The sequence below is a fragment of the Schistosoma haematobium genome, chromosome ZW (genome assembly GCF_000699445.3).
Source record: "Schistosoma haematobium chromosome ZW, whole genome shotgun sequence".
Classification (NCBI taxonomy): domain Eukaryota; kingdom Metazoa; phylum Platyhelminthes; class Trematoda; order Strigeidida; family Schistosomatidae; genus Schistosoma; species Schistosoma haematobium.
This window is the reverse complement of record NC_067195.1, coordinates 50,568,960-50,593,312: the sequence shown is the minus strand read 5'-3', so window position 1 is coordinate 50,593,312 and position 24,353 is coordinate 50,568,960. Positions and strand designations below refer to the sequence as shown.

The following is a 24,353-nucleotide window of genomic DNA, read 5'->3' as shown; positions in this document are numbered from 1 at the left end:
CTAAGATTTACGAAAACCGATAGATAACGAGCTCTTGAAGAAATTAGGGTTTCAAGAACAATGAAACGACTACTATATTTTTGACACGCATGCGCATAAACCAGATTTTCTTCGCAGTTTCTGCGTCCTTATACAACTACCTGAGTATCCCAGCATGTACTAACACTTTGATATTCTTTCAAGGATGACTGGAATAGATTGAAAACCGATGGATAGTGGATTGGAATTTCCATCGCACATTACCGTTATATTGTACCACATGGCCCCTCACATTACGGAAAGATGGCCAGATGCTGCTGAACACAAGCCATTAGTGTCTACCAACGACAAGTTCTTCTGACTGGCCCCGTCTTAATGTCATCACTACCCCACTAGTGGTAAATAAATTCCAGAACAAACAGTCCTGTAAGTCTTCAATACAAATGCTAACCCTACTAGTTTTCCTGGACACAACCTAAATGAAGGCGCTCAGTCATGTATCCGCACCAGACCATGAATGAGCACAACTCCCTACCAATCACTTGCAACTACTACCCAGCTTAGATCAAACGCTTCCCATGAAGGTCAAATAAATCGAATACTATACAGTACTCTTTGCTACCAAAAATGTTTGTCCAGAGATCTTTGGTGCTATGGAAGTGTTTGTTCATCAGCATTTGTGATGAAGCTTTCATTGATGAGAAATCAAAGATCCGAAGACGACATGGGAAGTTCATGTACAATACCTAGGCCTCAAAGACGACAACAGACTCATAAAGCTCAAAATTAAGGGTGTACAATGCATTTTCTCTTAGAGAATCGTAATCCTTTGAGGCCAAACTCTTTCCCATAGTATTCAGTTATAAGAAGCTAGTTGTATCATCTTTTCAAGTTGAAATGCCTCGTCGACTGACAAGACTATATCGACAAAATCTACTTGTTTGTGTTAGAAAAATTTCATGTTAACCTCAGTATCAATGGGTAGTAAAGAAGTTACTTATGATAATAACACCATTTTGTTTTTATCCTCACAACCTACTTTCACCTCACTAACACAGTAACCTATAATCGCTACTACACCAATTTAACAATAACAGCGTTAAACAAGTTGAATCCGAGTCAAACTTACAACTGACATTTGAAAGCTGAAAACAAGACGACCGATCTTTTCTGAATAGTCCGCCGAAAAACTAGCTCAGAAGACCTACCACTGATAACACTAAGGCAGTCCCACCACACTGAACGCCACAATTGACGGCTGACGAAAGCAAGACTAGTCATCATTTTATAGCAAGTAACAAGTTGATAGCATCACTTTTATCTGTTTGCTGTCAATAAGTCTTCAAATAGGCAATATCTTCATGTATAAATAGCTGTTGAGTATTTATTTCCGCACACAAAAGTCACAAAACCACACCGAAAGTCATATATTGAAGAGAAATGAGTGGCCACCTAAAGACACAAGTCTTGTAAAAGATGGAGGACATTATAATCAAAGTAATATTATATTTGAGCACTAATCCACTTTATAGTATAAGAGAAGAATATACCAGAGAAATACGACTCAGCCTGCGGTACACAGGAATTAAAATACAATACCAATATCTGTATGAAAACCGAAAGAACGATCAAACATATAGACAAAGTAGTATCGCAACATCAGATTTAGGATTCTGTTGGCTCTGAACCTCGCCATAGCCATCCACGCATAAGGCCTGTAAGACCAGAAGACTTGGAAGATGTAGTAGCCTTCAGACTTATTTTGTCGTCCAAAGATGGGAAATTAATATGATTTAAGGCAAGGTCAAAGAAAATTGGTTTCACAGGGACAGGACGAAACTTGGGAGGTAGATGAACAAAGGGATAAATAAAGTTATTGAATGATTTCTCGACAGATTTTTCGTCAACGTAGATATCCAGGCGGTCAGTCAGAACCTAAAGAAAAACATAAAAGGAGAAAGTGAAATTATAACATCGATTATCAAGAATCCATAAAACAACGATACAAATTCTACCTATTTCTTATCCTATAACCAAGTGAAAACCAAAGTATAAAAAAGGTCTTCTTAACACGTTTTTCAAGAACTGATTAACGTATGAAATGGTTGAAAACGTAATGGATTTTGTCGTAACAGGCAACGTCACAATAAATGTTGCAGATACGTAAACAAACAGGAATAATACAGAGGGAATTTGGTTAATATTTAGACAGTTTTTAAATAAACTAGTTACGAGACAAGGATTTGGTTATGAACACTCTCATTATGCAAATAGAAACATAATAAACTTAACGGATTACAAGAAACTTGTGGGATGGCAGGATTTTTAGTGTAACACAATACAACATCGATGCATGCTGTGAGTCGAATTTTTAAATTAAATGAGGCTAAATAGCAAAATACCCACTTTTCGTGAGGGATCCACTTCTGTAGTACCAGCAAGGGGAGTGATGGATACTGGTCCGTTTTCTTCTACTTTGTCAAGCATTGAGGCTGCTTTGCAAGTGAAATCCTCTGACTCAGCTTGTAATATAAGCGACTGAAGAGATTTCGATAAGGCATCAGGACCCGGACCAGGTGCGATACATTCCTCAGCTTTAGTCCAGGTTGAAGTGGGATGTTTAAGAGAAGTGATTGCTTTTTCGGCATGTTGAATAGCCCTCGTAAGAAGGGCAGAGCATTCAACGTATTTTTTACTACAGTTGTAGGCAAGGGCCAAATAATAGCACCTATGATAAAAAGTAGGAATAAAATATTAACCTTCACATACATACACATTTATACAAATATAGTTGCATCAAAATCACTGGAAATATGAATAACAAACTTGTTCGAAAAATGCATTATAATCAAAACTGTTAGTGGTCAGTGATTATAAATACACCAAGCACTAGAAATCAAGCAATTTGAAAAAATTTGTTATTGGTACTGCATACACTGCATACGATACTTTCTACTGTTGGTGAAATTTAGTGTGGGATTATAATGGACAAATTAAATCCTAAATGTAACCTCATTTTTAAGTCAACAACTACACAGTTTTTGTCAGGTTCTTAGACAAATCCCACACGAAACGCTCTGTAAAAAAAGAGATGAGAATTGGTAGAAATGGATAACATAAAAACTATCAATTTTCATCAACCTTAAGCTATCAAGGCAGCTGAAATACCAAATGGAAAAAACATACACATTCGTCAATATCGACTGAACACGAAGAAATAGTAAATATGGTGTGTGAAACTATATTACTCGGTACGGGTAGGAAATACACTACATATGAATGGACAACAGCTATCATAGTAAGCAATCCCAGACAAACTATGAGAAGGAAGTAAAAAACACTTGCAGATAACCACAACACAAGGAAGGTTTCATAAAACAACCCAGTGGATGGTTACACACTACGTTGAATAATGGAAATCTAAACACTGCCGAGTGTGGATTTCACAGTGATGAATAATAAAAACTTCAAACTGAATTAAAAACAGTTCAAAATTACTGAAAAACGGAACAAATGAAAGGTGAATGATACTAAAGTGAATAACATTATATAGATATCGACAATGACAAAATAAACCAAATACAGAGTAGTTGCATGGACAATTGTAATCGATATTGAGGCATTTTATTCAGTGCCTTTAAATCCTCAAGGGTTCAAAAGTCAATAAGTTTATTTCTAATGTGTCTTGATCTGGACATTTCTAGTTTTTGACCAAACTACTACAGCTCTAAGCAAGATTATGTATTTTTTTGTTCCATTAATAATATGGATATTTTTCGCTTGTCCAGCTACCGATACTTTTTCCTAGAATCTTCGCTTTTTCTTGACAATCATCTTCAAAATGTTATCTGTACATTGTAACAGCCCGGACTACTGTGCTAGCTACAAAGCTCCATATTTTTTGTGGAACCTGAAGAGCAATCCAACGAGAAAAATATTTAGATATCACATCAGTGGCCAAAAAACTAAAAACCAACTCACCGATAACTACGATAAGACAGCATTTTTGCATACAATAGATCCTTTAAACCAACATGATCTTGCACCAGACATGGTAGAGAGATAATCTCTTGAAAATTTTGTACTAACGTATCATACAGACGAGATAGTTCTTGTGGTTTAGGATAAGCACTAGTAGCAAGTTGGTTTCGTTTGTGACTTCCTTGTGCTAGGCTAGAAATAGTAGTTTCAATATGTAGAAGTGTTCGATCAATCGTCTTAGATAATTTCAAGTATTGTAAATAAGTATACAAAAGCTGGAGTCGTGAAACCTGAAATTCAAAAACCCATATGACTTTTAAGAAGAAAGTAAACCTTTAAAAAGTTCATTCTTAAAATACCTCAATAAAAGTTATTAAGATGTCACTAAACATTCGTACAGAAAATCGACTACAATCACAGTATCAGTTAAACAAAATAACATTATGAAGTTAGTAATGAAAAACCGTTTGAAGAATTATAATACAACATACCTTTTCAGAACCTAAGGTTTGACCATATTTGGAAGAAGCCACTACAGAAGCTGTATTTTTATCTCCAGTAACAGATGGCTCAGACGCTATTGCAGTACGTAGCTCATCTCTAACAGATGTTATTGCTTCAACACACAATTTCAATATAGATTCATAGATAGACAATCTAGCCTGAAGAGTTTCTTCTTTTTCCAATTCTGACTTAGATTCCTAGAAAGAAAAATACCAAACAGCTTTACAGGTATACAAAAATGACTTGCGTTTTCTTTATCTAAATGCATCTGTTTAACCTACCTCCACTGTTAAAATAGCAATTTTCGCCTTTTCTGACTTTACTGGAATCGAAGTCCCCAACCAATCAACTTCACTAACTTGACTAGCTTGCCTGGATCGAGCTTGACCAAGAAGTTGATCTAACTGAAGTTCCGATAAAAGAGTTAAACCATCAGATGCTTGATTGCGCATGCGTTGTAAATCTGTAGCTGCTGTTTCATCCCCAATCGAATGTGCACAGTATCGAATTTGAGGTAAAAGATCATCAATCCGGGACTTATAAACAGCTTGGCTATCTTCATCTACCATTTGAAGTAAAACATCATAGATAGCTTGAGCTGATTCTAAATGTTCCTTGGCCACGGCCCAATTCTAGATAATTATGGAATAGTAAGCTATCGTTAAATTAAAATCAAATATTGAAATCCCGAACCAATATGAATCAGACAACTCTTGAAAGTCAAGATGCGTTGGACAGCTATTTCGTCCTAGTATGGGGATGTAGTATCAGTTGCTGTGTTAAGCCCATATAGCTTATTCTAGCTTCCGGACAAGCCGATTTATTCATTCTTCTTGAGTCATATTTTTGACCTTGTGCACTTTATATCCTATTCATCATATGTCAGTAACTTATTTGTGTGTGACTTTAACTATCGATTAACGCTTGATTAAACCGAGTTGGCTCATATGCCTTCTCCATTGCGTGTCATTTCGCTTTGCTCTCTTCTCTTCGATCCTTTCGCTTCGTCCCTCTGATTGTCTGTCCAGATCACTGAGTGCACAAGATATATTTATTCGAAAATCCATTCTCGTATTTGAATTATTTAATTCCGTCATTTACTAACGCGATTCAAGTCGATTATATACGAGGATTGGCGACATATATATTTCGACAGCAATCATTCATACGATCTAATTGGAGTTAGATACCGAGCCAGTAAAGGGCTCCTTAGCAGTAATATTCAGAATTTCACCCCAAGATCTCAAAGTCCTGAGTACAGTCTCTGGTAGAGTTAAGGATGCGCACTGCTGAAAAGTCCCATACCAGAACGAAACGACGGTTCAATGCTTCCTGGTTTTCAACAGCTGTCCAACTTAGGTTGATTTGTGATATTTATAACACTCAACAATCACCACAAAATCTTACACTAAAGAAAATAAAATAACTAGAAGATAAGCTTCATAAACATCACTGAACAAACCTATTTTAAGATTTAATAGGGGTGACTTTGTTGTTAATGAAAGTGATTTTCCCATAACTGAGTAACAGATTCGAATTTGACAGTGGGAAAATTCGTACTTTAAATAAACCAAATTAATTCACTAACCATAGTAGTAGATGTAGACTGAATAATACAGACTAAAACCCGTTAAAAATCATCACGGACACAAAATATTCACGAAGTTCTATGTTAAGAAAAGAGGTCATCGGTGTGAAAAAATGACAAGTTTAGATAATTAAACGAAAAGACGAAGTCCTAGGGATATTGGCTTTAATGTAACATCTACAGTGGTTAAGCTAATGTTCTGTCTTTATTAACCTTGTTTCATATTCTCATTCCCTTAAACTGAACTTTTATTCCTCACGAATATCACAACAAGTTAATATGTTATTAAAATGTTGGAAATATATTCCACCAATATATATCACATTGTTTTGATAAACTAAATCGAATTATTTTAAAGAATCCTCCTTAACCAAAATATAAGCAAGCAATAAAACAAAAGTAAAGTTGGGTGATAACTACCTGTAGTTCGAAGAATAGAATCCCACGAATCCACTGTTTGTATGCTCGCAATTCCAGTTTAGTTTGTGCATCTAATAAGGACAAATCATCCTCCATACTACATAAAAGTTCGGCACGTGCAACAGCTTTACGAAGTCGAGAACACATCTGGAAACGCTTGCGAACTTCAGTACTTGATTCAGCTTTCAATTGCATAGCATATGCCCATGATCGTTCAATTTCAAAGATTGCTAAAATAATGAAACGTGGATCTGTCACAATGTCTGGAGTTAACTTTTTAGGGACAACCTTTGATCGATTCCCCTAGAGGAGAGAGACAACGTATCAAAGTATATCATATTACTTACTTGCTGAAAATGTAGTGATTTCCTCATTCTCCTGAGTTTTCGAGAAATATACTGATGATAGCGTTGATAATCACCATGACGTAAACCATGTTGTTGTTGAGCTGACTTAACAAGTGATAGCACTAAATGATACAAAAAAAATTATCAATGCTGCTAGTAATCACATAATTTCCAAAAAGTAACATCGATGGATAAAAAGCACTGACTAAAAAGTATATATATACAAAAATCTACCTACGTATTCATTTTGTCAACGTCACAATTATTATGGAAATGTGACTTGCATATTGTGTTAGTATTACAAACTACAGAATACAGTGGTTTTCGCGGTCAAATAAAGTGATTACTTGTAAAACAATAATCTAAAATATGAATTTTTATTTGCTACGTGAATTCAGACAAAATTAACGGGGTAATATATAGCAAAAACGTCTACAGGTTTAGATAAAGATGATATGAAAGGTTAAAATGCCCAAAATGAATATGAATGAGCCTAAAAGGTCTGGCTTGATTGAGTATGAGTTGAACGACCACTGACTAAAAACTCTGGAGACATTTGTCTCTGTGGTTATCCACAGATGATCTTTAAGCTATTTCATGACGTGGGAATAGTTATAAATTAGGCGTATCTGTGAAAATCGATTCTGACTTGAATAGACCAACTCCTTCGTTATTCTAACATGATTGATAGCTATCACCCAAAACAACAGCTGATGGTGAACTTCTAGAATTTGTGGCTTTTTCAATGTTATATTCTTAACCTAAGTTAAAGGAAGTGATATTATTTTACAAATCAGGCTGCACCTGTGTAGTGAGTAGCTGATGTTTATCCACAGGTTAGTCCAGTTGTCTATCCTTCAAACCATTTGTCAAGAGTCCCGATCGAAGCTGCTACCTTGACGCGGTGGTCGGGCTTGCCTATCGTGATGACCCAACCGAGCTATATTGGCTGGAACATATGTTCCTGCAGGTTCTACCATGCCAGGCAGGTCGATTGGTGAACGGTAAGACTAAAAGCAGCAACTCAAAGTTTGAGGGCGAAGTCGTACTGCTGACTGTAGAGGGGTGTGACAGCAGTAAGGTGTCTCCCTCGGACAACCAGCATGACAGCGATGCTGCCTTCCCACAAGGAGGGGTGGGGTTAGAAAAGGTCGACCCTAAAAATGTCACACCTCACCTTACCTCACGGATTTCCGTCTCCGGCGGTAAGGCCCTTTGAAGAACGGAGCTAACACGTCAAAAACCTTCCACAAAAAGGCCGTGCGCGACCGGCCTCAAGCAGTTGTCCCTTGGGCTCTGCGGTCACGCTCCCAGGTCGTCAAGACCAACACTAATCCAATTTCCTTTTCAGGTTCCTCAAGAAATACCCTTCCACGGTGTGGGCAGCCGGGAAGTGATATCAGCCCTCATACCCGTAACAGCACAAGAGACCAAGGTGGTCACATTCAAATCTTTCCTACACCTAATACCTCTCTTATCTCCCCGACTAACCCTCCCCACGTCTCTTTATCACCTCGCACCGCTAGGGCGAACGATTCGAGTACGTGGAACGCCATTCCTGGTCTCCTGAAACCACGCTCTAAACTACACGTAGGAGCTTTTAACGTACGAACACTTTGCCAAATAGGACAGCAGGCTTCCTTAGCTAAAACTTTAGAATCTCGCGCCATCGATGTGTGCTGCGTCTCCGAAACGCGCATACAGGATCCGAGTAGCGTCATTCATTTGACCTCACCATGCCAAAATAAAGAACCGACTCGATTTACGCTTCGTGTATCTGGAAGCCCTGATTCTGCTTCCCGTGGCCTCGCCGGTGTAGGTATAGCATTGAGTCCTAGGGCAGAACTAGCTCTCTTAGAGTGGATCCCAGTAGACAGTCGTTTGTGCGCTGTCCGACTGAACGGAACAGTAAGAATCCGGAAAGATAGGGACACTCGTCGTTGCCTCTTCGTCGTCTCTGCCTATTCTCCCACTGACTGCAGCTCAGATGATGTAAAAGATGAGTTTTACAGAAAGCTTTCGGACCTTCTCCGAAAAGCTAGGCGCTCGGATGTAGTAATAGTGGCTGGTGACTTTAATGCTCAAGTAGGTAAACTAAGCGATAGGGAAAGACACCTAGGTGGATCTTATGGTGTCGTGGCTCAAAGAACAGATAATGGCGACCGTCTGTTGCAGCTATGCTCAGATAACCGCCTGTTCCTTGCAAATACTAACTTTAAGCATAGGGAAAAACATCTTTTAACATGGAGACACCCTAATTCGTCCCAACGTTGGACCCAAATAGATCACATAGCTATCAGCCACCGATGGAGGGGCTCGATAGAAGACTGTCGCTCATTCTGGAGCACATGCCTAGATTCAGATCATGCTCTAGTGCGAGCGCGTATTTGCTTGCGTCTTACTGGACGTAGGAAAGACGCTACAAGGAAACCTCTTAGGGGCCTACTTAATGATAGTCAAGCTAAGAGTATATTTCAGGAACAACTAGGAAAACAGTTAGGCAGCCATGTATGTGATGCCCACCCCGAGGCAGCATGGAATGATATCCGAAAAGCTGTGGAAACAGCAGTGATATCTGCTAGTAAGGTAAACCAGAAGGTTAGGGAGCAACACTGGATCTCAGCAGCATCTATCGCACTGATAGATGCTCGGAAACTCATTCCACCTGGCTCTGAACATAATGAAGAGCGGAGTCAGCTTAAGCGCAAGCTGACAAGAAGTCTACGCAATGATCGCGAACAGTGGTGGGTAGCGAAAGCAAGAGAGATGGAAAAGGCAGCGGCAATAGGTAATAGCAGACAATTGTTCAGACTCGTTAAGGAAACCGGTATTAGGAAACCGACTGTTAGTGAAACAATCTCAGAGAAAGATGGACATATTATTCATTCTCAATACAGGAGATTGGATCGATGGGCAGAACACTTTAGGGATCAGTTCAACTGGCCTTCAGCCACACTTCGGTTTCCCACGATCTCTAGTCAACCTGAATGGCAAGTTAATGTACGTCCTCCGTCCCTTTACGAAGTTGAAAAAGCCATAGGAAATCTGAAGCGAGGGAGAGCAGCAGGCCCTGACAGGTTTACTCCTGAGATTTTTAAGGATGGTGGTCCAGTATTAGCAATGAGATTAACTGAGGTCTTAGGTAGAATTTGGGAACTGGACGTAATCCCATCTGACTGGTCTCAATCACTGATTGTGCCAGTCTATAAGAAAGGACAAAAGTCCTCTTGTGACAATCACAGAGGAATCAGTTTGACTAATATAGTGTCTAAAATATTAGCTTCAATAATACTTCGACGCCTAACTAAAGCTCGTGAAGAGCAGACTAGAGAAAGTCAGGCTGGTTTTCGACCTGGACGTGGTTGTATAGATCAGATATTCACACTACGTCAGGTTCTAGAACACAGACACACATTCAGACGCCCCACAATGGTAGTATTTCTCGACCTTAAGGCGGCATTCGACTCTGTTGATCGTGAGGTTCTATGGCAGTGTTTGTCACTGAAAGGAGTACCAAAGAAGTACATTAACCTTATAAAGGCTCTCTACTAGAACACAACTGGTAGAGTGAGAGCTTATGGCGAACTGTCATCAGAATTGATTACCTCAAGTGGTGTTCGTCAGGGCTGTCCACTCTCTCCATTCTTGTTCAACTTTGTGGTCGACGTACTTTTAGAGATAACACTCTCCTCATCTAAATTTCCAGGGGTTGAACTTCTACCGGGAGGTTCACTTGTTGACTTAGAATATGCCGATGACAGTTCTATTTGATAAAGACGCTGACAAAATACAGTCTTCTGACTACTCTAAGCAACAATGCAAGCATGTTCGGCATGCAATTCTCTCCCTCGAAATGCAAAATGTTGCTTCAGGATTGGGTTACATCGACACCCGAACTAGTGATAGGGAGTGAAGTAGTTGAGCGTGTCGACCGCTTCACTTATCTGAGAAGTCTCATCAGCCCTTGTGGTCTGGTGTGTGGTGGAATCTCAGCACGGATACAGAAGGCTCGACTAGCTTTTGCCAACTTGCGTCATTTATGGCGTAGGCGAGATATCCGTCTACCAACCAAAGGACGTGTTTACTGCGCAGCAGTTCGTTCCGTCCTACTTTATGGCAGTGAAACATGGCCGGTAAGAGTAGAGGATATTCGTGTTACGTATGCCCAACCACCGACTGCCTCGATGTGCGATGTTTTGTTGTATAGGAGTAGATTGAAAGAAAGCTATGGGCGACCAAACCAAAACATGGCACAAGTCCATGAAGTCACTGACAAGTGGACTGAGTCATGTTGGTAGGTGTAGACTACCTGGTTGGGGACCGCGAGATGATAGCAACCGATGGTTAGAGACCCTGAATGACATGGCTCAAAATCGTTTGCAATGGCTCAGGTGCATCCACTCTCTGTGTTCTCCCAAATTCTAATCTTCTGAATTCTTCATGTCCCTTTTTTCCTCTTTCCAAATTTATTTCACTGGATTATACTCTTTAAATAACATCTCCAAACCCTAATCTTCCCGATTACTGCTTATACTCTTATTACCTCTACCACTATGGGATTTGAATCGACAACTGCATCTCTGTGCTAATGTGGTGTGGCAACTCGAACTGATGTACGTACGTACGAAGTTCTACGTTGTTACTGACTGACTGACTGACTGATTTGTCAAGAGTACATAAATGACTAATCACTATTGCCAATTAAATAATAACTAGTCACTGTCTTTTTTTGTAAACTTTTCTGATAATAAGAACTACAAGAGATATTCATTTTATTGGATATTTATGCACCAAAAAATTTGAATATCCTAGAAGAAAATTCTTTAAAATGCATGGAGATAAGTCACTGAGAAATAGATATTGGAAGTTACATAACCACAACAGTATCACCTCCAACTGTGTTCACCAGTTCATATGCATGTGCAGAAACACATTGGAAGGACATAAAAAAATGTTACCGTCCGCATCTCTGAGCTCTCTCCTCAGACACTGCATGCTTCCAACAACGCATTCGCCAGTCGGCTCTATTTGGTAGTGGATGCAATGATATTTCAAAATTACTCAAAATCATCAATAGTTCAACGAAATATTGCATTTTGCAGAAGCTACCAATATTAAAAGGCTTAAACATTAATCATGCATTTAAAAAGAAACTGTTGTCAGTCTTGCACTGCCCTAGTGATCTAAATTTTCAACACTCGGTTATGTACTTTGTGTTCATAATCATAAATTTATTTTCTTCATTCCTTCTTGAGTCTCTTCTGAGCTTAACTTATAATCAATCCATCTTTAACGTTGCGATTACGCAACGCAACTTTAGTATTTAAGTAACCTGGCTTTCGCCTCAGTTATATCCGAACATAATATTAAAATATACAAACTCTTTTTTAACTCACTACTTTTGCTTAAATAGAAAGTATAAACGTCGGGAAAAATCTCAATAACACGTTAACCAAAGCTTTTACAAATGATGATTCAAAATAGTAACTAAGATCCACTAGTAGCCCAAGTATACAATCCTTTTTGCAGAACAACTCCAAGTTATTTAGAGGGCGACTAAGTAATCCCAAAGATGAAGTCATAAAAACTAGAAGCTATATAAGCCTGAGTCACCAACTTCAAAGTATCGAAAGGCAATAAAACTATTTGAAATCTAGTTTAAGAAACATTCCTGTGAAATAAAACTACAATAGAAGGAAAAACTGAAGTTGTTAAAAGTTTATGGACCAAACAACCAGTTAGCTACTAAAGGTTGGATAGAAGAGAGAGGATATAAACAAATGCTATATGTTTACTGCGATCATATCCCATAAAACATCTACAGTTCCATCCCTGACATTGTCTATGTTATATCGGGACGAGAATAAACGAGTGATAACCGTTAGGAATTATTTACGGACTAATATTATACGTAAAATCTTATTGTATGGCTGTCAAGTAACTATATTATATGTATATTCATATTCCTTTTATTATAAGCTTCAATTTGACCAACTGACTATTATCATACGATTTTCCGTTCTTGAGATATTCCTAATTTGTTAGTAACAATCCCTCACAATTACAACCACTTTTGACTTGATCTCGTACAAATGTTATTTTACGTTTTATGGTGTGATGTGATCTGATTTTGCTAACATATAAACCAAGTACGTTTGAAATACATGATTCGTATGGTGGAGGCTGAGAATGGCGTTCTGGATTTAGGGCGGGAAAAGTACCAATCGGAACTCTAAGTTGTTCGTACTGGTGTATGCGTCATTCGTTTGATCGTATAAGTCAGCATATTTGGCGATCGTATTTCGCAATAATCTTATAAGCTAATGATATAACAGTCTACCAACAAGAATATTAACAGGATAAATAGCAAAAGAGTCGAAATAATGTATTAAAAATGACAATGAGAAAAACTAAGCATTGAGAATATGGTTTTAAAATACGGGGTGGAAAGGTAAGTATGAAGGAATACTTGAACTCAAGATCTAGAAGACAGAGCAAGTGAATTTGCGTCAGTATTAGATATAACAATATGGACCTAATGTACATTTATGCCAGGTTCTGTGCTGATTATTACTGACCAAAGAAAGATAATGGCTATTCGGCAGCTTCAACCAAGTAGTACATCAATTAAACTGCAGAAATTAAACAAGAAACACTTACCGGGTATACTTGACGGTGTTGTAGTAGTGTTTTCTGAAGTTTCCATTCAAAAACTTATGGTATAGTAAGGAATAAGCGACGATCTTTAAAAGAAACAGCTCTAGATGTGAAAAGTCTGAAAGGCGAGAACAAGAACATTAAGAATAAGCTACTCATATTTGCAGAATACTTGGCACGTAACCAAAAAGGCTGTGTATATATTTAACAGTCTTCACCTACGAAGACTATTACATTTGACTACCAAGTCGATCGAAGAGTTTAAGCGTAAATTACTTTTATTAGTACATCTGCAACAAGTGACCAGAAGTATATCGTGGGGAGAAGCTGCTCATTCTACGTTCATTGCTTGGAAGTAAACATTTCAATAATGTGAAGCCCTTATTCAGTTCTATTTTAGTGAGACAGACAAAACCTTAAGTTCGACGTCCAACGTCACAAATAACTTCAGAAATGTAACTAAATACGCAGCCACTATGCTTTAATTCCAAGAACTACTAAAAAGCAATAATATGGTCAATAAAATCACGACCAGACGTAACACATCTACTTTTCACCTTGCTATTTTAACAATACAAAAACACAATTGTAAAGCCCTGTGAGAAATCAGATCGGATTAATTTGCCACACTTCGCAATAACGACGAAAATTAGAACAAGTCGAAAGAAATAGAGATAAATACGAAGATTGAAATCATGAGTCGATTGAAGCTAGACCACCATGGAAAACCTGGAAGCACTGGACGGCCGTTTCGTCATAGTATGGGACTCCTCAGCAGTGCGCATCCACGATCCCGCATCACGCGGGGCTCGAACCCAGGACCTACTGGCTTCGCGCGTGAGCACAAAACCCATTCTGATAATAATCAACTGCTCACTAGTGACTGACTTCAGGAAAAACTCCTGGAGTTCTAGTGAGAAGTCGTCACCAGGTCTGTTGTGAGATAGTAACTCACTGAAGACAATGGTGTACGGTGGCGCAACTTCGTGGATTGGTTGAAGTTAGCAATAACACCGTCGGATGCCGGCTCAGTGGTCTAGTGGTTAAGTGCACGTGGTTTCAGAAAAACTGCTTCAGTACTCATATTCGGTGGTAACATACAATTTTCAACCGGACAGTGACTCGAGAACGTTTAGATAGAGTCGAATTTCCACCAAAGACGAGCTGCTGTATAAGTCGAAAAAATAAGTATAGACAGAGCAGGAATAAAAGAGGGTGAATAATGTCGTAGTAAATAATAATAATAATAACAGTAATGATAATAATTTGAATCATCTGATTGTTATTCGAAGCGAGAAAAATAGTTTCTATAGATATAGAGAGTTCATCATTTGCGTGTGTGCTGCGATACTGCCCGGGTGCCCAAACCGAAGCAGGTGGTTTTCTTGGGGGGCAACACCCCGAGCCTTTGACCTAAAGGTCTAACCCATAAGGCAGTGGAGCATCGTAAGGAGATACAATCCCATGGAAGCCAGTGACCGAAAATTGGTTCATACGCCATTCGTTCCCGCAGGATACTAGAGCCCATGTGCACCATTGATTTAGGATCCGGTTAAAGCGCCGGACATTCGCTTTTCGTCCTTTCATTTTCGTAAACAACACCCCCGCCACGAGAAGGCAGTGAGTAGGACTTCCCTGGCAGAGGCTATATACGCGTGGCCGTGTGAGAGTATTTCGAGAGGGAGGGCAGGCTTACCCCGCTCTCGGCCATACCAGGGCATTTGGGGGCCTTAGAGTGGATCCCAGTAGACAGTCGTTTATGCGCTGTTCGACTGAACGGAACAGTAAGGATCCGAAAAGATAGGGACACTCGTCGTCGCCTCTTCGTCGTCTCTGCCTATTCTCCCACTGACTGCAGCGCAGGTGATGTAAAAGATGAATTTTACAGAAAGATGTCCATTATAGAGGTTTCTACTCGAACACAACTGGTAGAGTGAGAGCTTATGGCGAACTGTCATCAGAATTGATTACCTTAAGTGGTGTTCGTCAGGGCTGTCCACTCTCTCCATTCTTGTTCAACTTTGTCGTCGACGTACTTTTAGAGATAACACTTTCCTCGTCTAGATTTCCAGGAGTTGAACTTCTACCGGGAGGTTCACTTGTTGACTTAGAATATGCCGATGACAGTTCTATTTGATAAAGACGCTGACAAAATACAGTCTTCTGACTACTCTAAGCAACAATGCAAGCATGTTCGGCATGCGATTCTCTCCCTCGAAATGCAAAATGTTGCTTCAGGATTGGGTTGCATCGACACCCGAACTAATGATAGGGAGTGGAGTAGTTGAGCGTGTCGACCGCTTCACTTATCTGAGAAGTCTTATCAGCCCTTGTGGTCTGGTGTGTGGTGGAATCTCAGCACGGATATAGAAGGCTCGACTAGCTTTTGCCAACTTGCGTCATTTATGGCGTAGGTGAGATATCCGTCTACCAACCAAAGGACGTGTTTACTGCGCAGCAGTTCGTTCCGTCCTACTTTATGGCAGTGAAACATGGCCGGTAAGAGTAGAGGATATTCGTGTTACGTATGCCCAACCACCGACTGCCTCGATGTGCGATGTTTTGTTGTATAGGAGTAGATTGAAAGAAAGCTATGGGCGGCCAGACCAAAACATGGCACAAGTCCATGAAATCACTGACAAGTGGACTGAGTCATGTTGGTAGGTGTAGACTACCTGGTTGGGGACCGCGAGATGATAGCAACCGATGGTTAGAGACCCTGAATGACATGGCTCAAAATCGTTTGCAATGGCTCAGGTGCATCCACTCTCTGTGTTCTCCCAAATTCTAATCTTCTGAATTCTTCATGTCCCTTTTTTCCTCTTTCCAAATTTATTTCACTGGATTATACTCTTTAAATAACATCTCCAAACCCTAATCTTCCCGATTACTGCTTATACTCTTATTACCTCTACCACTATGGGATTTGAATCGACAACTGCATCTCTGTGCTAATGTGGTGTGGCAACTCGAACTGATGTACGTACGTACGAAGTTCTACATTGTTACTGACTGACTGACTAACTGAGATGACCTAGCCCTCCTATCGCATACACATGAACAAATGAAGATAAAGACAGCCAGTGTAGCAGCAGTCTCTGCATCAGTAGGCCTCAGCATACACAAAGGGAAAACTAAGGTCCTCAAATTCAAAGCGGAGAACAGCAATCCAATCACACTTGATGGCGAAACTCTGGAAGATGTAGAATCCTTCACATACCTGGGAAGCACTATCGATGAACAAGGAGGTTCAGATGCAGACGTAAAGGCGAGGATTGGCAAAACAAGGGCCGCATCCCTACAATTGAAGAACATATGGAACTCAAAACAACTTTTAACCAATATCAAAGTGAGGATCTTCAATACGAACGTCAAGGCAGTTCTACTGTATGGAGCTGAAACTTGGAGAACTACAACAACCACAATCAAGAAGGTACAAGTATTTATAAATAGCTGTCTACGCAAGATACTCAACATCTATTGGCCGGATACCACCAGCAATAGCCTTCTCTGGGAAAGAACAAACCAGCTTCCAGCTGAAGAAATTAGGAAATAACGATGGAAATGGATAGGACATACATTACGCAAATCATCAAACTGCATCACGAGACAAGCCCTAACTTGGAATCCTGAAGGGAAGCGGAAAAGAGGAAGGCCACAGAACACATTACGTCGGGAAATCGAAGCAGATATGAAAAGGATGAATAATGACTGGAAGGAGCTGGAAAGGATTGCCCGGGACAGGGTTGGATGAAGAATGCTGGTGAGTGGCCTATGCTCCTTCGCGAGAAGTAACAGACGTAGGTAAGTAAGCTAACAATGACAGCGGAAAACCTGCAAGAGAGGAGAGTATGACACAATGAAGAAACTAGAAGAGGACTATTGTAAACAAGAGCAACCAGTCGAGAACAGAGAAGATAAGCCAATCACTGAGATTCAAGAACAGTGGGACAGGTGGGTTGAATACTTTGAGGAACTCTTGAATAGGCTAGTTCTACTAAATTCACAGGAAATCGAGGCAGCACAGAATCCTTTCCATAGCTGCTACTCCACCAACGATCGAAGAAATCAAAACGACCATCAGGCAAATCAAAATTGGGGAAAAATCAGGACCTGGAAACCTATCAGCTGAAGCACTGAAGTCAGAAAGAAATAACTGCAAAGACGCTTCACGTTCTATTTAGGAAGATCTGGGAGGAAGAACAAGTCACGACAGACTATAGAGAAGGACACTTGAAAAGATACCAGGCAACAATCTGAGTAAGTGTGAGAACTACAAAGGAACCACACCATTGTTGATACCAGGAAGTTTTCACGTAGTGTTTAGTAGACGTCCAACTTCGGAATCAACAAGTCTGATTCCGTAAGGATCGGTCGAGCATAAAGCAAATTACAACACTACAGATCGTCGTTGAACAATACACTGAATGGAACTTGTCACTATATATCAGCTTCCTTGACTGTGAGGCGTTTGAGAGCGTGCATAGAACATTATGGAACCTTCTTCGACACTATAGTCTACCTGAGATCGTCAACATCATACGGACTTCATACAACAGACTACACTGCAAAGTGGTGCATGACAGACAGCTGAAAGACGCATTTCATGTAAGGAACGGAGTCGGATAAGGCTGCTTACTCTCCTACTTTCTCTTTCTTTTGGTGGTTGACTGGATTATGAAAAGCTCGACATCTGAAGGGAAGCACGGAGTACAATGGACAGCTCAGCCCAATGTACACTGTAATGACAGAAGAACGAGCTTCTACTAGTTTTATTGAGTATATTTACAGAAACTGGTAACTCCAAAGGTAAAACGGCCTCAATAGTTTGACAGCATGCCGGTGCATGAAGTGCATTTAAGGTGATCAACAAACAACCCAACACAACTATATTAAAACTGATGGAAGCTGCAGTTATCGGAATACTTAAACCTGATCATTAAAGTCAGTAAATAATCTTCAACTGTCTTGGTAACAAAAGTGAACTACACATTTTGACTTGACTATAATCAGTTTGAGCTTAACCAATGTTCAATTTTTTCCCAAATACTCCACTTCCTTGTCACATTGTACAGTAGAATTATCTTGAATATTCCAGAACCACCCCGAGCAATTAAAACTGTTTTACAAAGCGAAAAACTTATTCCTCACTGAAGGACAGTTTACTTTTCAAATTTAATGCTATGGTAAATGACTGAGCTTATTAAATTGTATGTAGCTGAAGACAGCAATGAGGGACAGTGGACTTATAGCATTCTGTAAGTATTGTTGCTCTTTCCGTTTAAATCTTAATTGGTCTAAACTGAGCTTTCTTTCAACACAAACTAGCCCCTATTGCAGTGCGAATGAGTGATATAAAACTCAGCCAACTGATATGCCACTTTTCCTAGTACCTAACACCTAACTGCACAACCAACCAATCGATTGATTTACCACATTAAGTCGATCAGCCTCTGTATTTTAGGATGACGGACTGTGTCACAAAAACACAGACGAAGGTTGAAGATATGATCAACACGCCTATAGCCAGGAGTAAAATTCATTCGACTTTTATTGCTGTCTGCTTTCTATAGATTCCATTATTGCACCAGATGACAATTTAAACGAATATTTCAGAAACTATAGTAATCATTCAGGTTTCTAAGTAGTTGAGATGAAAGAATTTGTCGTACCTAATAGACTGAAACAAAAAACTAACGAGACTATTCGGGTAGAGTTAATCTGAACTTCAAGGTTTTTCCAAATATACTTAATAGCTTCTCTGATAATTTTAGAGGACCATCCTTAAAGTTTTCGGTGAGACTAATATTTATGGATGACCTTTGAGCAACGCCAGACTGACCTTGAGATTGTTCACCTAGTAACTAGGACCAAATAAGGGTTCCAAACCAGTGTGAGGAATTAGAATTATGATTTACAGTTGATGGTCAATGTTAGGAATTAGATTTGGGGTTTTCAGTCTTCAGTCTTCAGTAATAAGGATAGGAGGTCTGTCGACCTATATTAATCCTTGCAGTTTGTAATACTGTGGAGGTCCAATCTCGTTTTGAATATATTAACAGACGGTGCTAATATTACGTGTTCCGGTAGGGAATTCCAGTAATTCACTACTCGGTGCGAGAAACGGAACTCCAGACGTAAACGGTTTGGTCTCGGTTTTTGAACTTTCTTCGAATGTCCTCTCAAATGATCGGTTCTAGACGGAAGCAAAAGATAAGACATGTTAATACCAAGGTCATCGTTCAGTATACGATAAGCCAATATTAGATCACCCCGTACTCTACGGTAAGATAACGGAAATAAGTTAAGGTGTCTCAGTCTGTCTTCATAAGATAGGCCAGCTAGACCTTGTACCATCTTAGTAGCTCGTCGTTGGACTCTTTCTAGCATATCTGCTTCATATTTGAAACAAGGACTCGCTGCTTGAATCCCGTATTCTAAATGTGGTCGCACATAAATCGGGCATAGTAATCCAAACATTTCATCATCTAAATACTGAAAAGACCTACGAATTGACCATAATACCCTATAGCCTTTTGCAGCAGCAGCCTTACAGTGACTAGTCGTTTTGAGATCATTGCTTAATATAACTCCTAAGTCTTTATAGTTTCTTGCTTTGTGTAGCACGAATCCACGTAGTGTATAGTCATACGATTCATCAGAGTTATTTAACTGCATCACTACACTCTTATTAGGATTTACTTCTAGTGACCATCTGTCTAACCATGCCACCAATGAGCTAAGATCGTCCTGTAATACTATTCTATCCGACATATTATGTATGGGTCTCCAAATCTTTATGTCATCAGCGAAGAGTAGAACGGATGATTTTGCTACAGTTGGCAATTCATTTACATAAAGTAAAAAGAGAAGAGGACCTAGGATTGTGCCTTGGGGAACTCCACTTTTTACAGGTACCCACGAGGAGAGAGCCCCATTAACCCTTACCCTTTGTCTCCTGTCATGGAGAGAGTTAATTATCCAATCGACGACTGTGTTATGGATTCCAAAACGTTTCAGTTTGAATTTAAGACCAGAGTGTGAAACCTTATCAAAGGCTTTACTTAGATCTATGAAAATTACATCCACAGGAGCATTCCGATCCTTTGCCGCAGCCCACTCTTCTCGTGCAATGAGAAGATTTGTCAAGCAAGATAGGCCTTTCCGAAAACCATGTTGTGCCCTGGAGAAAAGATTTTGCCCTTCAACATAGTTTATAACAGCTATCCGAATGATTTTCTCCATCAGTTTCACAACTGCACTAGTTAAGCTAACGGGTCTATAGTTACTAACTAAATCCCTACTCCCAGCCTTATACACCGGACTTATTATGGCGTCTTTCCAGTCTCTAGGAAGTCTGGACTGTCTCAGAGACATGTCGAATAGTATCGCTAATGGTTCAGCAATTTCATCTGATATGGCTTTCATAATCCTAGGATGAATATCATCGGGACCACTGGACTTATCAGGTTTGAGATGCTGAAGTAGCCTTAAAACAGTATCTTTCTCAATGACTACAGGATCCATCAGCGAGCCGTCACGGTCACGATGAATCATTGGTCGTTCCTCATTACCGATAGAAAACAATTTACTAAAATATTCCGATAAGGCTTCAGCTTTTTCGGCATCATTCTCTGCTAAGATTAACGGATTGTCTCGTATCAAAAGTGATGGAATTCCATCGCTTCTCTTAGTTCGCCGTTTCGGACTATATCTAGAATCCCTAACCAATTGTTTTTCGTATGAATGTCTAGTCTTGCTTATTAACGCTTTACAGGCATTCCTAATCTTACAATAACTGGATCTGTATTGTTCTAAGCCAGTAGAGATGAACATATTCCAGTGATTCTTCCTTTTTCTAAGGAGTTTCCTGACCGTTTTAGTTATCCATGGTGGACTATTATTCGGTCTTCGCGGTACCAGGTATGGTATGAACGGGGACGTAACTAGTCTAAATTTACCTTTAAATACAGACCATGCTTCTTCAACTGATATGCTAGTATCTACTAACCAATCTGTCTTAGCAGCGCATTCCTGAATGGCTGATATGTTAGCTTTCCATACATTTGGGCGCGGTGTAACCTGATCGTATAACATGTCCCTAGTTCTAAACGCGAATGACAAAACAGCGTGATCGCTGTTTACTAACGGTGGAAGAATATTTAAGTCGACAATATCCTCAGTCTCATGAGTGATTACCAAATCCAGCAGAGAAGAACCCTGGTTAACACCAGAACGTGTGGGTTGGGATACATGCTGCACTAGTGCATGCTCCATTATTGTTATCAGTAACCTACTATCAAAGGAGTTTATAGATCCTTCTGTGGTCATATCAGTCCAACTAATATCAGGTGCATTAAAGTCTCCTATTATCAAGCACCTGGTATTACCACTCCAAAGATGAATGTGCTCTAAAACAAAGTCATCAGCTAAGCAGATTGGGCTCCGATAGATGACACCTAGCATAAATGTACTACGTCCTATTGCCAACTTACAGCTAATGACTTCACAAGTGCCGCTACCATGGGATTCGCTAGTAGAGGAGCGGATATTTATGCCATTGGCTATATATAACAGGACGCCGCCTCCTTTTCTACATCTATGTCTATCACTCCTGATGCAATGGTATCCGGATAATTCTGGAGTAATGTCTAAGTCATGGACTAACCAAGTTTCTGTCACTGCTACTATGAGTGGCTTTAACCTGTCTACTAGTGCTTCTAGTTCATAGAACTTATTTCGTAAACTACGAGCGTTGGCATATAAAACTCCTAAGTAGAACAGCCTATCCACACAGGCCTTGGTAGCATTCGCTTCCAAGACCTGACTATCCGAAAACCCACTAGTCGGAGATTTTCCTCGCCGTTTTGCCGACGGGTTTCAAGTTCAGCTAGTGCTTTCTTCCTTTTTATTCTATCTTCGAGAGACATGTCAGGTCTAACTCGGATGTCAGAATTGTCGTGACAACGAGCGCTACTTAACAAGAGATCCCGTTGCTTCTCCGATCCTAGGATTACCTTAAGGAGTCTGCATGGACGGGGTTCAACATTGTCCTCGGTCCTCTTGCCTATTCTTACCAATTTTTTGACCTGAACTCCTTTGGAGTTATCTGGTAAAATACTACGAATGTATTCTCCTAGCTTTTCTAAGTCATGTGAGTGTCTAATTTTCGGATCAGGGTCGTTTGACTCCCGCAATTAGCTCACAATAATATTCGATGTTATTAGGTTTTTCTTCTCAGTCACGCCAGGATGGGTTTCACTCTTACCTTCAGATTTTGGTAGTGCAATTTGTGGCTCACAATTTGGGTCCACCAGTGAGTTACTAACTACCTGTGTACTGCTTACAGCTTTTTCTTTTCGTTTCGTTTCCTACGTACCGGAGTCCATTTTTCATCCCTCATAACACTGGGACTATTTGGAACGGTGACTGTTTTATCCAGATCTTCGGTTCCCATTAAAGGTGCATTATTAACAATGTCAGTACCAGGTGGTACTACTCCCCCTGTTAATGTCAACGAAGATTCCACTTTTACGTCAGTCAGAGTCGGTTGTTTGAGGCGTCGCGTAGCAGCAGGTACTACACTGACACATTCGTCGCTGTCAGTGCCCGTGTTGTCGGCGCATATGCCATCCTTCTTTTTACAGGCCAAAGCCAACAGGCTCATATCCTCCTGTATTAGTAATGCCTTGTTGGCACAGCAAAACATGCAAAGCCGATGTGAGTTAGGCTTCGAGCATCTTTTGTATGCAGTGGGACTTAAGCGGGTGCACATTTTGTGGAACCACTTACGGCATTCGTCACACTGCACCCCCTCTTCCACAGGGAACAAACAGTTTGGTTGCCCACATTTGTGAGTCTTACCAACCATTGTAATTCGATTTAAAAGGTTTAAAAACAAAAAATGATAACAATGTGAACACAAGTGTTAGTCAAGGACTAAAAACAGGTAATCAGGACAAAATGTAGTAAAAATTTCAAACTTTAACCAAAGAACTCTTAGTTAAAGTCGACCAAGAATGCTTTTTAGTGCAATAAGTACCAAAAGCAAGTATAATCACCACAAGTACAAAATTCACTGCCCTTTTTGAAATTAGCGCGCACCAGGAAATGACATCAGCCATAATGCTAAAACCCTATTTAGCCAAACGAATGAGTGAACTTTATGCCAAAATCCGACAAACGTCATGTTATGTCTGTCCATAAATTATAGTCTCGCCAGTTTCGTACAACACTGAAGGAAATGTTGTAGGACAATTTGGTCGAGTCATGATAACATTGGAAGAAGTAGGCATCATTCCAGACTTGGAGAATGATTAAGTGAAGTTAGTTATTCATTTTAATAAACATATGATGTGTAGACCCTTTAAGTAAGAGAATATGAATTTGTAAGATCTCTAAAATTCCACCACAACATAAGGAGCGAAGTTTTTAAGAACCAATAACCCTTTGTAAATTTATTATGGAAGTGCCGTCCAAGAATAAGTAAATATGATGATCGCTTACTTACAGAAGATATTTAGTCATACAATACACGGCCTACGACGTTAGGACGTTTGTAAATCGCGCTGTGACACGAAGTAAGAGAAATCGTAGTAAGCGGGCTAATTTCTAAAATTAATAGTTAGCGAAGTTTAGCTTGATTATTTGAAATCATAATTCACTTTCATTTTGATCTTATAACTTTACCTGAAAAGAATTAGTTGTTTTAAACATTACATCCAACACGTTGATTCGTTCCATATAACCCTATCTTTTCTTATATCAGCTATACGTCTCCTTGCTTTCAACCTATTTGCACTAGGGAGAGATTTGATTGGCTGACTGTATTTTCGTTTTCCTATCCCAGTTGTTCTTCATTTAATCGCTACTTTGAT

The 24,353-nt window shown here is 39.7% G+C and overlaps 1 protein-coding gene across 2 annotated transcripts; it reads right to left on the bottom strand.

Annotated features, from left to right (window-relative positions):
• Nucleotides 1-270: 270 nt before the first annotated feature.
• SRP68_1 (signal recognition particle subunit srp68) lies at nt 271-24,216 on the bottom strand. 2 transcript variants are annotated; one of them, XM_051211669.1, is made up of 9 exons: nt 24,166-24,216; nt 13,480-13,594; nt 6,820-6,941; nt 6,473-6,775; nt 4,746-5,096; nt 4,452-4,661; nt 3,961-4,250; nt 2,386-2,707; nt 271-1,914 (listed from the first exon to the last, which is right to left on the bottom strand). In XM_051211669.1, the coding sequence occupies exons 2-9, from the start codon at nt 13,523-13,525 to the stop codon at nt 1,645-1,647; spliced, it is 1,914 nt and encodes a 637-aa protein (XP_051071754.1). In that variant the 5' UTR covers nt 13,526-13,594; nt 24,166-24,216; the 3' UTR covers nt 271-1,644. The 2 variants fall into 2 exon arrangements, with proteins under 2 accessions (XP_051071754.1, XP_051071755.1); XM_051211670.1 differs by lacking the exon at nt 24,166-24,216 and adding an exon at nt 23,983-24,047 and having other exon boundaries at nt 271-6,775.
• Nucleotides 24,217-24,353: the final 137 nt, after the last annotated feature.